Raw genomic sequence first — 14,117 nt, forward strand, 5'->3', positions numbered from 1 at the left:
GTAAGTACTCACACATGTACTTATACTCACTTTCATGTCAAAAGGGACTGTTCATTATAGAACTTCCTGTATTGTAACATCAAATTGTTAGTTTCTTCCTGCAAAAGTTTTTCATTTAAGGGTTTGTTTGGGGGAGTTGGTTGTACATTATTTTTGTTCCGTCCTCAATCTGCTGTAGATACTCTGATTTGTATAAATTTAAAAGGAAGACATGTTTATACATTCCGTGTAACCTTGAATGTGCGAGACATACTGTTTTGTTCAGTTGAAGCGATTTCTGCAGCGTTGGAGTAGTTAATGTTGTCTCAAAATCGTTCTTCATGTTCATCAGGCACTTTCTGGAGTGCTGCTGGCCAAGTCTGGCAAAATGTGAGGTGATAGAGTGTTTGAACTGTGGTGATTCCATCATTTTGCATTACCTTCTGGCTGGGTTTCAAGTGACCCGTTTTTCTGAAGTTGTTCATCTAATTGGTTTTTTTTTTCCCCCTCAGTTAGTAGTTAAATATGAAAGAGTGTTATCTTTTTCTTGGTCCCGTCAAAACACTAAGTCTGATCAGCTGAAACAGGCTGCTTGGAATTAAATCCTACCCCAACAGAATGTGTGTATCATGAGCTATTGAAAGAAAATATCCAGAAATTCAGAGAGCTGCACACACCTCTTGGTTTGGGCTGGGTACCCTAGTATGGGGGTAGCTGTAGTAATTATGCAGTACCTGGCCTGCTGAGGAGGCCGAGTTCTTTCCCCAGAGCTCTGCTTTGGCTTGAGTAGCTTGTTTTGATTACTGATTCTGTGAAAGGTTGAAGGCTCGCGTTGCCAGTACTTTCTAAATCAGATGGCCGTGATTGGAGACAGACTGAAACTGGCTCTTTTTCCTTTTTCTTTACTTCATACGCATATTTCTCATAGTTTATGTAGCCCTGGCTATTGAGAACAGCTTAGTATGTGAGACCCAAACACAAAGAGCGCTGTTGACCAACAGTAAAATATACCTGTTTGGTGTTCACTTTTGGCAGACATTAGGTAAGACAATAAGGAGAGGGGTTGTTGTTACTTTGCAAATGGACAGCACCAAATAAACCCTGTAAAAGGTGCTTTTTATTTAAAACCAAGAGTATTTCAGCTTATTTCGTTCCTTTTATAGTTTAAATCAAAAAGACTTTGGATTTATGCTGTATCTCTCAGAGGGCCAGACCTGGTAGTAGACCCGGTTCTTGATGTTAGCCAGCCCTAGTTTTGTTTTTCTGGTTTTACCGTAGCCCTGACAGCGAGGTGGGGCTTAAGTCTGTGCGTGTGATTTTAACTGACTATGACTTGAAAGACAGATTTGTTGGTATTGCAATGCTGCTGGCACTTGTGCTTTTGTGCTGAGCTTTAAAAAGAAGCAAACTGACCTGTGGTATTTTTTTTTTAACATGTTATAGATAGGAAAAATATCTAAAAACAAAAAGAAAAAACTGAAAAAGAAGCAGAAGAGACAGGCTGAGTTACTGGAAAAACGTCTACAGGAAATAGAAGAATTGGAACGAGAAGCTGAAAGGAAAATAATAGAAGAAAACATCACCTCAGCTATACCTTCCAATGAGCAGGATGATGATTACCACTCGGAGGTGAAGCTAAAAACAGCCGGGTTAGAGGAGGCAGCCGAGGGAGAGACTGAGAATGACAATGGTCAGTGAAATATGGAGACAGGGCTGCACAGGGGCCCAGAGGATTCATTAATAGGAACCCTTGAGTCACCACATAGATTGTCTGCCTTTGTTCTTCTTACTCAGATACCGAGCATATTTCTCTCCAACCCCTTACTGGGGAGAATGGGAAATACTGTGGTACTTCATTTGTAAAATGAATACCAGGAATATGTTAATATTTCAAAATATTAAAATGAAAATGTCTGAGAAATACCATGTCTCTATCAACTAATAATTGTCCTTCCTTTATTTTATAATTAACCTTTTACCTGACAGTAATGTTGCTGTTGCACCCACAGACTTCCTCTGCAGATTACAGAGGAGAGGATAGAAATGGAAGTGCAACTCTTATTTAGAAACAGTTTTTCCCCTCAAAAGCTACCTTTTTCTCATAAAATGTCAATTATTAAATAAATGAAAAGATTTAGAAAACTGAAAGGTTTTTACCCTGAGAGCCAAGAGGTGTTTGCTATGTGTAGTACATAAATTAAGCATGTCTAAAAATGTATCTTATTGAAGGAGATAAGTACTTTCTGTGACTGTGTTCAGGAGAGTAACACACAAAAGTTCTAATTCTTAACCCATCAACTTTTTAAGGTGAAGCCGAGGACCAGGAAGAGAAAGAAGATGCTGAGAAAGAAAACATTGAGAAAGATGAAGATGATGTTGACCAGGAACTGGCGAACATAGACCCTACATGGATAGAATCACCCAAAACCAATGGCCATATTGAGAACGGCCCATTCTTACTGGAACAACCCCTGGATGATGAAGAGGATGATGAAGAAGAGTGCCCAAACCCCGAGGAATACAACCTTGACGAGCCAAATGCAGAAAGTGATTACACGTATAGCAGCTCCTATGAACAATTCAATGGTGAATTGCCAAATGGACGACATAAAATGCCTGAGTCACAGCTTCCAGAGTTTTCCACGTCGTTGTTCTCTGGGCCCTTAGAACCTGTGGCCTGTGGCTCTGCACTTTCCGAGGGATCCCCACTTACCGAGCAAGAGGAAAGCAGCCCATCCCATGACAGAAGCAGGACAGTTTCCGCCTCCAGTACCGGGGATTTGCCAAAAAGTAAGTTCCATCCTATTAGCGGTCGGATCTCAGTGTATCCAGGGTCATACTCTTGACAAATGTTGGAGGTGATATAGCCGTGTCTGTGTATATTAACTATTTTCATTTTACCACTTTCGTACTTGTGAAAGTAATGTTATATAAAATATATTCTGTGCCACTAGGATTTCTCCTGACCTCCGCACATCAAATTCCATTTCTAAGCTTTTTAATCTCTCATACTTTCTATATTTTTAGTCAGTGATATCATACATTTGCAAAAACCTTTTAGTGTCTACCACTTATACCTTATAGCTTTCTAGAACATGTAGTTTAATTTTAAATTTGTATCTTCTTCCATCTGGTAGTGTTATATTTAGTTTTTTGGGTGTTTTTTCTAGTCAAGAAAAAATATGTCCTCTTATTGGTGATGTCTTTGGAGATATTAAGGAAGGAGTTATTGAGATATTTTATTTTGTTAGTTGCTCCTGATTAAAGGCCCTGCTATTAAACCAGCTGGCCCAGGATTTTATTTTAAAGGAAACGACAAAGATTTAAATGTAATGACAGATAGTAGATTATATATGGTGTTTTTCTCTGCCTGAGGCCCTGACTTATTTCAGACTTTCTTGAGAGTGAATGCTATGTGGCATATCCCTATCTGTGAATGCTAAGTGACTTTAATAAGCAAAAACTCTGGGCATCACAGTGGGTTTCCATTCTAGCTCAGAGTGGGAAAGCTTGGAAACCTCTTCTGCCCACTCTGTTTACACGAGTGGTTAATGCATGGTGAGTAAATTGATGTCCCAGTCCTATAAAGAACCCAGGAAATTCTGCAGCACCTTTTATTCCAGCCAGCAGGCAACCTATCTCAGATGAAGTTACTCACTAGCTATAACTAGCTATAATAAGTCATCCTAAGGCTGTGTTTTTTACTTGACTAGACAAGTTTCTTTTCTATTTACCTTTGTCCTGACCAGAGAGTATTTGAAGGTGTTTCTAAAAGGCTTTCCTGTGGAGTGTAGGTCCATTTCTTGGAAACAGCAGTGATGAAATTAACTTTCTCTGGATTTATTGTTGCTTTGGCAACTTCACTTTTACCTTAATTATAGATTCATATAGAATGTAATTTACAAAGTATCTTTTTTATCATTTGCAAGTGGCAGCTTGGGACAGTGGCATCAAATATATCTTGAGATGAAATCCTAGCTCAAAACTTATTAGCTATGGGCCTTTGGTTTCTTAACCCCCTAAACCTGTTCCTTCCTCTATCAAAGGAAAGAAATGGCTACCTCTAGCATTGAATCAAATAATATAGGTGAATAAGTAATATGTAACATGTAACAACAGTATCTATCTGAAGAGAGATTTCTGAATGAATGTAAGTTGCCTTGGTTATCAGCAAACTCTGGGAAGTGGGCATGATCACTGCTGCTGTTGCCATATGTAGGTAACTGAAGCACAGACAAGTTATAAGACTTGGAGAGTAACTCATAGAATGAGTCTGGACAGAACTCTGGGTCCTGGTCCACTACATCATGATTCACTCTGGGAAGGCTATAGGTTTAGATCAGGAAATTTCAAATTGGGGTGAGTTGAGTGAATGATTAGGTGATAAAAGGAAAGTTTCCAATTTTGGCAAAATGAATAATTCCATGAAATATAGATTACTAAACTAAGAACATGTTGGTTAAATTTAAAAATAATTGGGTAATAGATCCGAGAACTGTTCACACCCATATTGGCATGAGGTCATCCTAATGTCCCACTCCACCCTATCTCATAGGGAAAGGGATTTTGACTCTCAGGTGGGCCCTGGCTCTACTGACCCTGATCATTTCCTCCACTTTCAGTCTCAGTCCTCCCTCAGCTTCTCTGATGTATTTAATTTTCCCCCAGATTCTCTGACTCTTGTTTGTCCTACTGTTCCTTTTGGCAGTTCCTTCTTAATTGTTCTCAGGCTTCTTAAATGCTGGTGTGGCCATAATCTTTGTTCTCAGCCCTCTATTCTTTTCAGACCACAGTCTTTCCCTAATAGACCCGAGCCCTGCCCATGATGTCCACTGGCATGGACGGCCAAATCTATATCCATCCGTCATTAAACAACTACCACGTACCCAGTGTGCTAGACCATGGTGGGTACTGAGGAATAAACAGGCCATGAGCAAAGAGTGTAGAAGATATATGTACCATGTGGTGATAGCTGCTCTGGAGAAAAACTAAACCTGATAAAGATGATGTGCTAGGGCACGGTATGGCAGGGGCTCCTTTAGATCCTGCCAATGAGGTAACATTTGGTCACAGGCCTGAAGGAAGTGAGGAAGCGAGTTGTGCCAGTCAGTGACCAAGGCAAGCACATGCCTGGTAGAGTAAGCTCTTGCTCAGCTCTCGTGTGCTCTAGGTCCGTTTATCCAGCTGTCTACTTGACCACTCTGTTTCTGTGTCACAAGGGAGCTTCATACTTCACATATCCAAATGAGTACACAGTTTTCCCTGGCAGCCTGCTGAACATTCTGTGCTCACTAGGTTTGTTGCTGCCATCTCTCAGTACTCTGGTGAGAAACTTGGTCCTACTTGATTCTTCCCACATCCAAAAAATCATCAGGTCTTGCCAGCTGTACCTCTTAAATAGAGGTCCTCCTTGCCTTGGCCCTAAATCGTGGGCACTGCCATCGCCTACCTGTACTACAACAGAAGCTCCTTCCTGGGCTTTCTGCTTTTTGTCCTCTAGCTTTCAAATTTGTTCTTTTAGTTCATCGTTTCTTCTCTTTGCTTTAGCTGCCTGATGTTCCTGAGCAAGTTTCAGAGTCTTCTCTGACATCCATCTTGGGTCTTTTCTTTCTTTCCTGTCTTTTCAATGACTTCTTGCTTCACGTATGATGTCCTTGATGTCATTCTACAACTTGTCTGGTCTGAAGGCATTGGTGAAAAACAAGGCTCCAGGAATTGATGGAATATCAACTGAGATCTTTAAGCAAATGTATGCAGCGCCGGAAGTGCTCGCGCGCCTATGCCAAGAAATATGGAATACAGCTTTCTGGCCAACTGACTGGAAGAGATCCGTAGTTATGCCTATTTCCAAGAAGGGTGATCCAGCTGAGTGCGGAAGTTATAGAACAATATCGTTAATTTCACACACAAGCAAAATTTTGCTGAAGATCGTTCAGAAATGGCTGCGGCAGTACATTGACAGGGAACTATCAGAAATTCAGGCTGGTTTCAGAAGAGGATGTGGAACCAGGGATATCATTGCTGATTGTCAGATGGATCCTGGCTGAAATCAGAGAATACCAGAAGGATGTTTACCTGTGTTTTATTGACTATGCAGAGGCATTCGACTGTGTGGATCATAACAAACTATGGATAACACTGCGAAGAACATGCTTGGCAAAGTACAGGGTCAGCGGAAAAGAGGAAGACCCTCCACAAGGTGGATTGACACAGTGAGCTCAAGCATAGCAAGGATTGTGAGCATGGCACAGGACTGGGCAGTGTTTCGTTCTGTTGTGCATAGGGCTGCTATGAGTCGGAGCTGACTCGACGGCACCTAACAACAACAGCTTTCAAATTGATAGGATACGTATAATGTCAGGACGCCTTCCTATTAGTGATATAAGTTTGATTTTTTTGTTAAGATGGTATCAGCCATTTTTTCACTTGTAAAGATGTAAACAAATAATTTCTTTTATAAGGATCAGTACAAAGCTGGTTCCTCTGAGACGGAGGTTAAAGCTGTCCCATAGGTCTAACTTTTCCAAGCTGCTCTACCACTTCATCATATCTAGGAGATAATTTGGCACTGTGTAAATATCTGTTTCCTCCACAACTTGTCACTGAGGGTATTTTGCATCTGTTCATGATCCTTGCCTGAATCAGTGTTGCAGAATGTTGATTTTCTAATTCCTCATTTCTTTCTACATTTATTAGCTGACCTTTTTCTGTACAGAAGAGCTTGCTTTTTCTCTCTTCTGTGTTTTATAATGTACGTAATGTAGGAATAGTAGTATGTAGAATTTGTAAGTATGCATATATTGGAGTGTGTGTTTACACATATTTTATTGATGGGATAAACTGAAAAAGTTTAACAACCACAAGTATATCAAACCTCCCTAATTTATTTTTAGACATGATAAAGAGTGTATGTACGAATATGGCATCTTCTCTCATTCTTCTAAGCTTTTTCTTAGGCTTTTCCTCTGGTTTGGAATGTTTTCTCTTATTTATCCATTTTCCATTCTTCGGCAGCCTTCTCTTCTTTTCTTAGGTAGCAGCTCAGATACAGTGTACTGTCTCCTGCCTGACATCCTTCCCGTATTTCCCAGCTGCTCTCAGTTCTCTTTGCCCATTTTTCCTACTCTTTATGCCTTCTTAATAATATTGTCCTCGCTCATTTGCATTACCTTTCTCCTCACTAGAATGTGAACTCTTTGAGAGTATAGTGTGTTTTTACCTTTGTGTCCTCAAACCCAGTGCTAAGGTAAATATATTTTGAACAGTGAACAAACAAATGATTATCTGGTTATATTCCTCTGCTCTTCTTTTCTCCCATCTTTTCCCACTCAGAATCAAAATTTTACTCTATCTGGCATGCATACTCTCCCACACAACCCTGTCCATTCCCAGCCTCTTACCAAGCAGGCCTTTTCAATATTGTTACATTCTAGGCATGTATCAAGGACTGGATCTCCTTATCTAGTAATTTGTTGGAGGCATCTGGTTTTGTTTTCTAGCTTGGTCATTTGATTCCCGGGGACATCCTCCCACTTGGAAGGTGTTTTTTGTTTTCTGAATGGAAGGTGTGGAGGCTTGCAGTGGGCCACCTGGTACTACATGAGCGTGAGGCAAAAGGAGCAGGCTTTGTTCAGAGACTTTGTGTAGATCCTTATGGTTAGAACAGAATGTACAGATTTGGGAATAATAGAAGAAAAGGTCTTTTTCCTGGAGTATTTGATAGCCATTGAAGGTTAAGAAGAGGAGGCAGATTTTCTCTTGGATGAGCAGCTGCTAGAGCACTATCTTGGCTCATCACACTTGAAGGCTAGAGGTCCTGGGGCAGTGTCGTCTCTTGACTCTACCTGCAAGGTATATTTTTAATCCTTTCACTCTCAGTGATGGCCCAAGTCGTTGTCAGTCCTTGCCTAGTTTACTGTTATATGGCCTCCACAATTATCCTTTCTCTTCGAGTCTAGCTCTAGAATCTGCTGTCTGTATAGCAGTCCAGAGAGATCTTAAAAGCACATTCCATCATCTTCCTCTTCTCCCTCAAGAATCTCCATTGTCTCCCACTTTGAGCAACACCCAGAGGCCACGCTCACTAAAGCTTACAAACTCAACACAGTGGGTTCCCTGGCAGCTGTCTGATGTCACCTTCCCCATCCTATTTCTGTTTCCCTTGTTCATTCTGCACCATTCACACTGGCTTCCGTTTCTCAAAATTGTGAGCTGGTTTTTGCGTCTGGGCCTTTGCACTTGCTTTCGCCTCTGTCTTGAGCTTCTCCCCTTTCATCTCTCCCTTTATTTAGTCTTCTCCTCAGAAAAGACTTCCACTGAACAGCCTCATCATTATCCATCTCCTTTCTAGGCTGTTTTTCTTCACAGCATAGGTAGCTGCCTGACATGGGGAGTGAATCATTCATTTATTTATTACCCATAATCCCAAGTAGCTCTTAATTGGGGTGTGGCAGGAGAGCCTTGTATGTCTTATTCATACTGTGTTCCCAGTGCCAAGACAGCTCCTGGCACATAGAAGTAAATATTTGTTGAATGAATAGGTCAGGCTGTGACATGAGATTTCTTAGTTCTGCTACTTTCTTGAGCTTGGTCCCAAGCCTCCTCCATACAGAGGGGATATCAATGTCTTCCTTGTAAGGATGCTTTAGGATAAAAGATATTGGTTAATATGTGCCAAGCACAATGCCTTATACATAAGTGATAGTAGCAGTTACATCTCCCTAGGACACTGCTGGCTGCCATCTTACCAGTTTCTAGGGTAGCTTCAAATGGAATGAATTACCACAATGTCACCCAGAGACCAGGCTATTAGAAAATATATTAAGGGCCTCAGCCTCTCCTGAAGTGAGGTCTTTCCATTCTTATTATTCCCTCCTGGGTGGAAGCAGAGAGCAGTTGTAGGCTTTTTATTTTGGAAGAAAGACATCTTTTGGAAGGAAGACTGATCATGTGTTAGCATTATCTGTGAGAAGGAAGAGCTGAAATAGGTCCCACAGAATTGACTTAATCCAAGGAGGCGGTCTTATTGGCAGAGCAAAGCAAAATTTGCACAATTAAGTGGGAAGCTTGAGAGTCCCTGTGTTTTCAATGGGCTGTTTTGACTGTGGCCATTGGGTACCCAGCACAGGTAAGTATTTCACTAAGGAAAGACAGGAAAACAAACAGATTTTTCTCTTACCTCCTGTTGTGTTCATATATAATTAAATTATTGAAATAGGTCACCTAGTATCATTTGGAATGCATTTTAAGCTGCGTGACTTTTTATTTATGAACCTGAGTCAGGAGGATAACAGCATTATCACCAAAGAAATTTAGTTTAATTTCATAAATGAGGTGTATTAAATACAAAAAAACTGTATTTAAGATGTGTAATGATGTGCCTTTTATTAAAGTAGCATCACCTTTTAAAATATATTTCTTCTAGTTTAATTGAATTACACGGCTCCTATAAGGTGCCTTTTAAAAACAACTAAGAGTGAGTGGCAGATCACTAATCACTTCCTTCCATGGGAGTACACTCAGATGTCCATCTAGCTCATTTTCTTTCCTTTTTATAAAACATATATATATAATTTATTTTATTTTTGTTGTTGAGACTATGCACAGCAAAGCATATACCGATTCAGCAGTTTCTACAAGTACAATCCAGTGACACTGATTACTTTTGCAGCCATTCTCACTCTCCCATTAACCTAAACTCGCTGCCCCCTGAGATTCCTATCTAATCTTTTGAGTTGCTGTTGTCAAATAGATTCCATATAAAAAGATCTTGAATGGGAATAATGCTCAAGGCAGACATTTTTTACTAGTTAAGCTAAACTGTTTGATTTTAAGAAGACTATAGGGGATATTTTTGGTTTAAGGTTTAAAGATTACCTCAGGGCAATAGTTTCAGAGGTTCATCCAGCCTCCATGGCTCCAGAAAGTCTGTAGTCCATTCGCATTTGAAATCATTCTGCATTTTCCACCTTTTGATTAGAACTCTTTCATAGAATTTTTGATGAAAATGTTCAGTATGGTAGCTGGACGTCATTCAGTTCTTCTGGTGTTATGGTAGAGGAGGCAGTGGTTCATGGAGGCAATTAGCCACATATTCATTTCCTCCTCCTGTTCTTGACTCTCCTTCTTCCTCTGTTGCTGCAGGCAAATACAGGCTGACTGTTGTGCCTTGGATGGCCACTTGCAAGCTTTTAAGACCCCAGGCACTACTCAGCAAACTAGGTAGTAGAACAGAAGCACTAAACACAGTATTAGGCCAATTAACTGGATGTCCCCTGAAACCATGACCCTAAACCTCCAAACCAAGGACCCAAATCCAGTGAAGGGTTTGGTTGTACGTAAGCAGCCTCAGCACCTACTTTTGGGGGGGGGCGGTCATTGTCATATTTTTCACACAGCTTTTGCCAATTCAGCAACTTATTGACAATTATAGTAATTGGCTATGCAGCCCTACCCTTAATCATTGGAATTCTTCTGTCACTGTTAGCCCCCCCCCGCCCCCCTCCCCCTGACACTACCTCGGTAGCACTGATAAACTTTGGTCTCTATACATTTGCTTGTTCTTGTCTTTTTAAATAAGTGAGGTCATAGAATATTTTTTGTGATTGATTTATTTCACTCAGCATAATGTCTTCAGGCTCCATCCATATTGTAGTCTGTATCAAGACTTCATTTCTCATAATGTCTGGATACTATTCCATTGTATATACGTACACATTTTGTCATTTGTTGTTGGGCATATAGGTTGTTTCTACCTTTGGGATATTGGGAATAGTGCTGCAATGAACACTGGTGTACAAGTATCAGTTTCGAGTCTCTGCTTTCAAGTATTTGGGTTTACACCTAGGAGTGGTATTGCTGGATCATATGGTAGTTCTATTTTTAGTTTTTTGAGGAACAGCCACACTGATTTCCATAATGACTATACTCTTGCATTCCCACCAGCAATGGATAAGGGCTCTAATTTTTCCACATCCTCACCAACATTAGTTATTTTCTGTTTTCTTACCTTGGCAATCCCAGTGGGCACAGGACTGGGCCAAGTGTCATTCTGTTGTACACAGGGTTGCTATGAGTTGGAACCAACTCAACGACACCTAGCAATAACGAATCCCAGTGGGAGTGGTATCTCATTGTGGTTTTAATTAGCATCTCTCTCATCATTAATGACATAGAGCATCTTTTCATGTGTTTGGTGGCTATTTGAACGTCCTCTCTAGTGAAGTGTTTATTTAAGTCCTTTGCCCATTTCACGATTGGGTTATTTGTCTTTTTGTTGTTCTTGAAGTTTTATATGTATTTTTGTTATTAGATTCTTGTTGGATATATGGTTTCTGAAGATATTCTCCTGGTCAGTAGCTTGTCTTTTCATTTTTTTGTAAAATATTTGATGAACAAAAGTTTTAAATTTTTATGAGGTCACATTTATTTTGTCCTTTGCTGTTTGTGCTTTAGTTATTATATTAGATAATTCGTTTTTGAAAGTTAGGCCTGGCAGCATTGCCCCTGCTGGTTCTTCTAAGAATTTTATGGTTTTAGTTTTCACATTTAGGTCCTTAATCCATTTTGAATTTGTTTTTGTTTATGGTGTGAGGAATGGATCCTGTTCCATTTTTCCACATGTGGAAATCCAATTTTCCCAGCACCATTTAAAAGACTCTTCTTTCCCCATCAAATGGACATAGCACCCTTGTCAAAAATTCACTTGACTATAGATGTGTGGGCTTATTTTGGGGCTCTCAACTATTCCACTGGTCTCTGTGTCTTTTCTTATACCAATACCAGGCTGTTTTGATTACTGTCACTGTATAATACGTTTTAAAATCAGGAAGTGTGAGTTCTCCTACTTTGTCCTTCTCTTTCAACACTTCTTTAGCTATTCGGGCATAGCCTCTTGCTGATCTATATAAAGGTAAAGACTGGTTTTTCATTTCTGTAAAGATGGCAGTTGGAAATTTGCCCTGTGATTATGTTGAATCTATAAATCGCTTTGGGTAGTATTGGCATCTTAACAATATTAAATCTTTCAATTTGTGAGCATGGAATGTCTTCCCACTTATCAAGTCTTCTTTAATCTTTTTCAACAGTGTTTTATAATTTTCATTGTATAAGTCATTCACATCCCAGTTTAAATTTTTTCCTAGATATTTTATTCTCTTAGATGCTATTATAAATGGAATTGTTCCCCTAATTTCCCTTTCAGATTTCTCATTGCTGGTGTGTAAGAACCCAACTGATTTTTGTTTATTGATCTTGTACCCTGCAACTCGTATTAGCTCTAGATGTTTTCTTGTGAACTCTTTGGAATTTTCTTTATTTAGGATCATGTCATCCATGAATAACAATAATTTTACTGATTAAGTGACATCAGGGATTCATCTAGCCATTTCTAGTGTTGCCCATCTATCTGTCAGGTCAGCATTTTTATCTTATCCTGGAACTCTGTCTGGTCTCTGCCCTGTTATCAGGGTATATATTTTTCCTTCTCTGGCACATCTTTGTATGCTTTCTTTCTCATCCTTTCAGTGTTCCTTTGCTTCTTGTCCTCAGCTCATATGTGCCCTTTGGCGAGGCCTCATCGTGGATCTCTATCCTTATAAGAACGGAAGTTGGCATAGGGCAGGTAGCAAAAAGGAACACCTGAGTCTGAACAGCCCAGGTTGATCCACCAAGGAATAGGTCTTGAGGGTTAAAACACTAACCAGAATTCTCAGCCTCCCGTGGAGCCCTTCTGGGGAGCTCCCTGGGTGTGGTAGGTCCCAACACCTTGTCTACTGACCACCCTATGACAGTAAGCATCCCTGGCCTCCTGCCTGTGTGGGGCTTGCCGAAGAAGCAGAGCCGCCTCTGTGGTGATGGTTCCTCAGCTCTGATACACCCAAAAAGGAGATTTAATTTATTTTACCAGTGCCCAGCTTTAAGTAAACCATAGGACTTTCTGAGGTAGGTAATTAATATTCTGCATTGAGCAGGCTTTTCTGTTTAGTCTGTGAACACCATTTCAAAATTATCTTGTAAAAGCCATGGTTACATGCCATCCTTTCCAGAAAGCTGAGTTTGCAGGTCATCCTGTGGTTTGATGATGAAGATGGTAATTCACTTCAGGATTTTCTGTCTGGGACTCACCATGTTATTTTTGTCACTTGCCCTTGGTTAACTGTAGCTGGCACAGGCCTGGTCTGGACTTGTCTTGGAAGCCCTTCTGGCGCTAGAAGCCCTGGAAAGTCTGGTTCTACACTGCTACTGAGATTCCCCAGGGGCCAGCCTGTTACCAAAAGTGCCCTGGAGATTTGACAAGTTGGTGAGGGACCTCAGAGGTTTACACTTATAGTCCAGGCTGTCTCAGGAGACTTTTGTTCCAAAGTCCCCCTTGTCCAAAGACAAAACAGAATAGCTTAACGCCTTTAATCTGTATTTCTTAGTCAACTACCATTTAACCCTGAGATCTGTGTGTTCAGCTAAAACAGAGGGAGATGATGGGAGTGGGCACTGGGACTTTGCAAGTCACGTGGTGTCAGATGAACCATTTGTGACATAAGAAGTGATTGGCGCTTGAGGCAGCATTCTCTTCACCTTATGTTCCCTGTGATAAAGCTTCAGCTACCAGTGAGTTAGAAAGTGGAGCAGCTGGAAGGATTCAGACAGGAAACTCTGCAAGGCTGGCTTGTTCTAGGGTGGCCCAGAGGTGAATGAATTAGGGGTAAAAGGATATAGGGCAAAGCAGTGTCCATGTAATCCTTGGGCAGCCCAGTCTGCTCTCTTTTGTGGAATATTTTCAAGAATGGAGACCAAGAATTTTAAATTTTGTTGGGTTCACCTTATAGGATTCCAAATCTAAATGACAACCCCATCACTTTTCTAGGAAAAGAGACTGTGCCTGACAGACATTCTGTTCACACTTGCAAACCGCCTGTCCCATCATTAACTATCCTTCTGTTTGCTCATGCCAGCAAAAACTCGAGCAGCCGACTTGTTGGTGAATCCCCTGGATCCACGGAATGCAGATAAAATTAGAGTTAAAATTGCCGACCTGGGAAATGCTTGTTGGGTGGTGAGTAGAGTTTTCTTTCTAAGACATTTTGTTCATGATTATAGGTTAGCAAACACTTTTTTCTTTTTAATGGGCGTGTTCCTTTGTG

The 14,117-nt window shown here is 40.5% G+C and overlaps 1 protein-coding gene across 9 annotated transcripts in view; it reads left to right on the forward strand.

The window, feature by feature from the left end:
* SRPK2 (SRSF protein kinase 2) overlaps nt 1-14,117 on the forward strand; it is a 272,628-nt gene that overhangs the window by 242,421 nt on the left and 16,090 nt on the right. For all 9 annotated transcript variants that reach the window (XM_049894468.1, XM_049894471.1, XM_049894469.1 and 6 more), the window contains 3 exons: nt 1,423-1,669; nt 2,287-2,769; nt 13,929-14,029. In XM_049894468.1, the coding sequence (XP_049750425.1) occupies nt 1,423-1,669; nt 2,287-2,769; nt 13,929-14,029 (831 nt within the window). The remainder of the gene's footprint in view (nt 1-1,422; nt 1,670-2,286; nt 2,770-13,928; nt 14,030-14,117) is intronic.

Source organism: Elephas maximus, chromosome 8 (assembly GCF_024166365.1).
Source record: "Elephas maximus indicus isolate mEleMax1 chromosome 8, mEleMax1 primary haplotype, whole genome shotgun sequence".
NCBI classification, from domain to species: Eukaryota; Metazoa; Chordata; class Mammalia; order Proboscidea; family Elephantidae; genus Elephas; species Elephas maximus.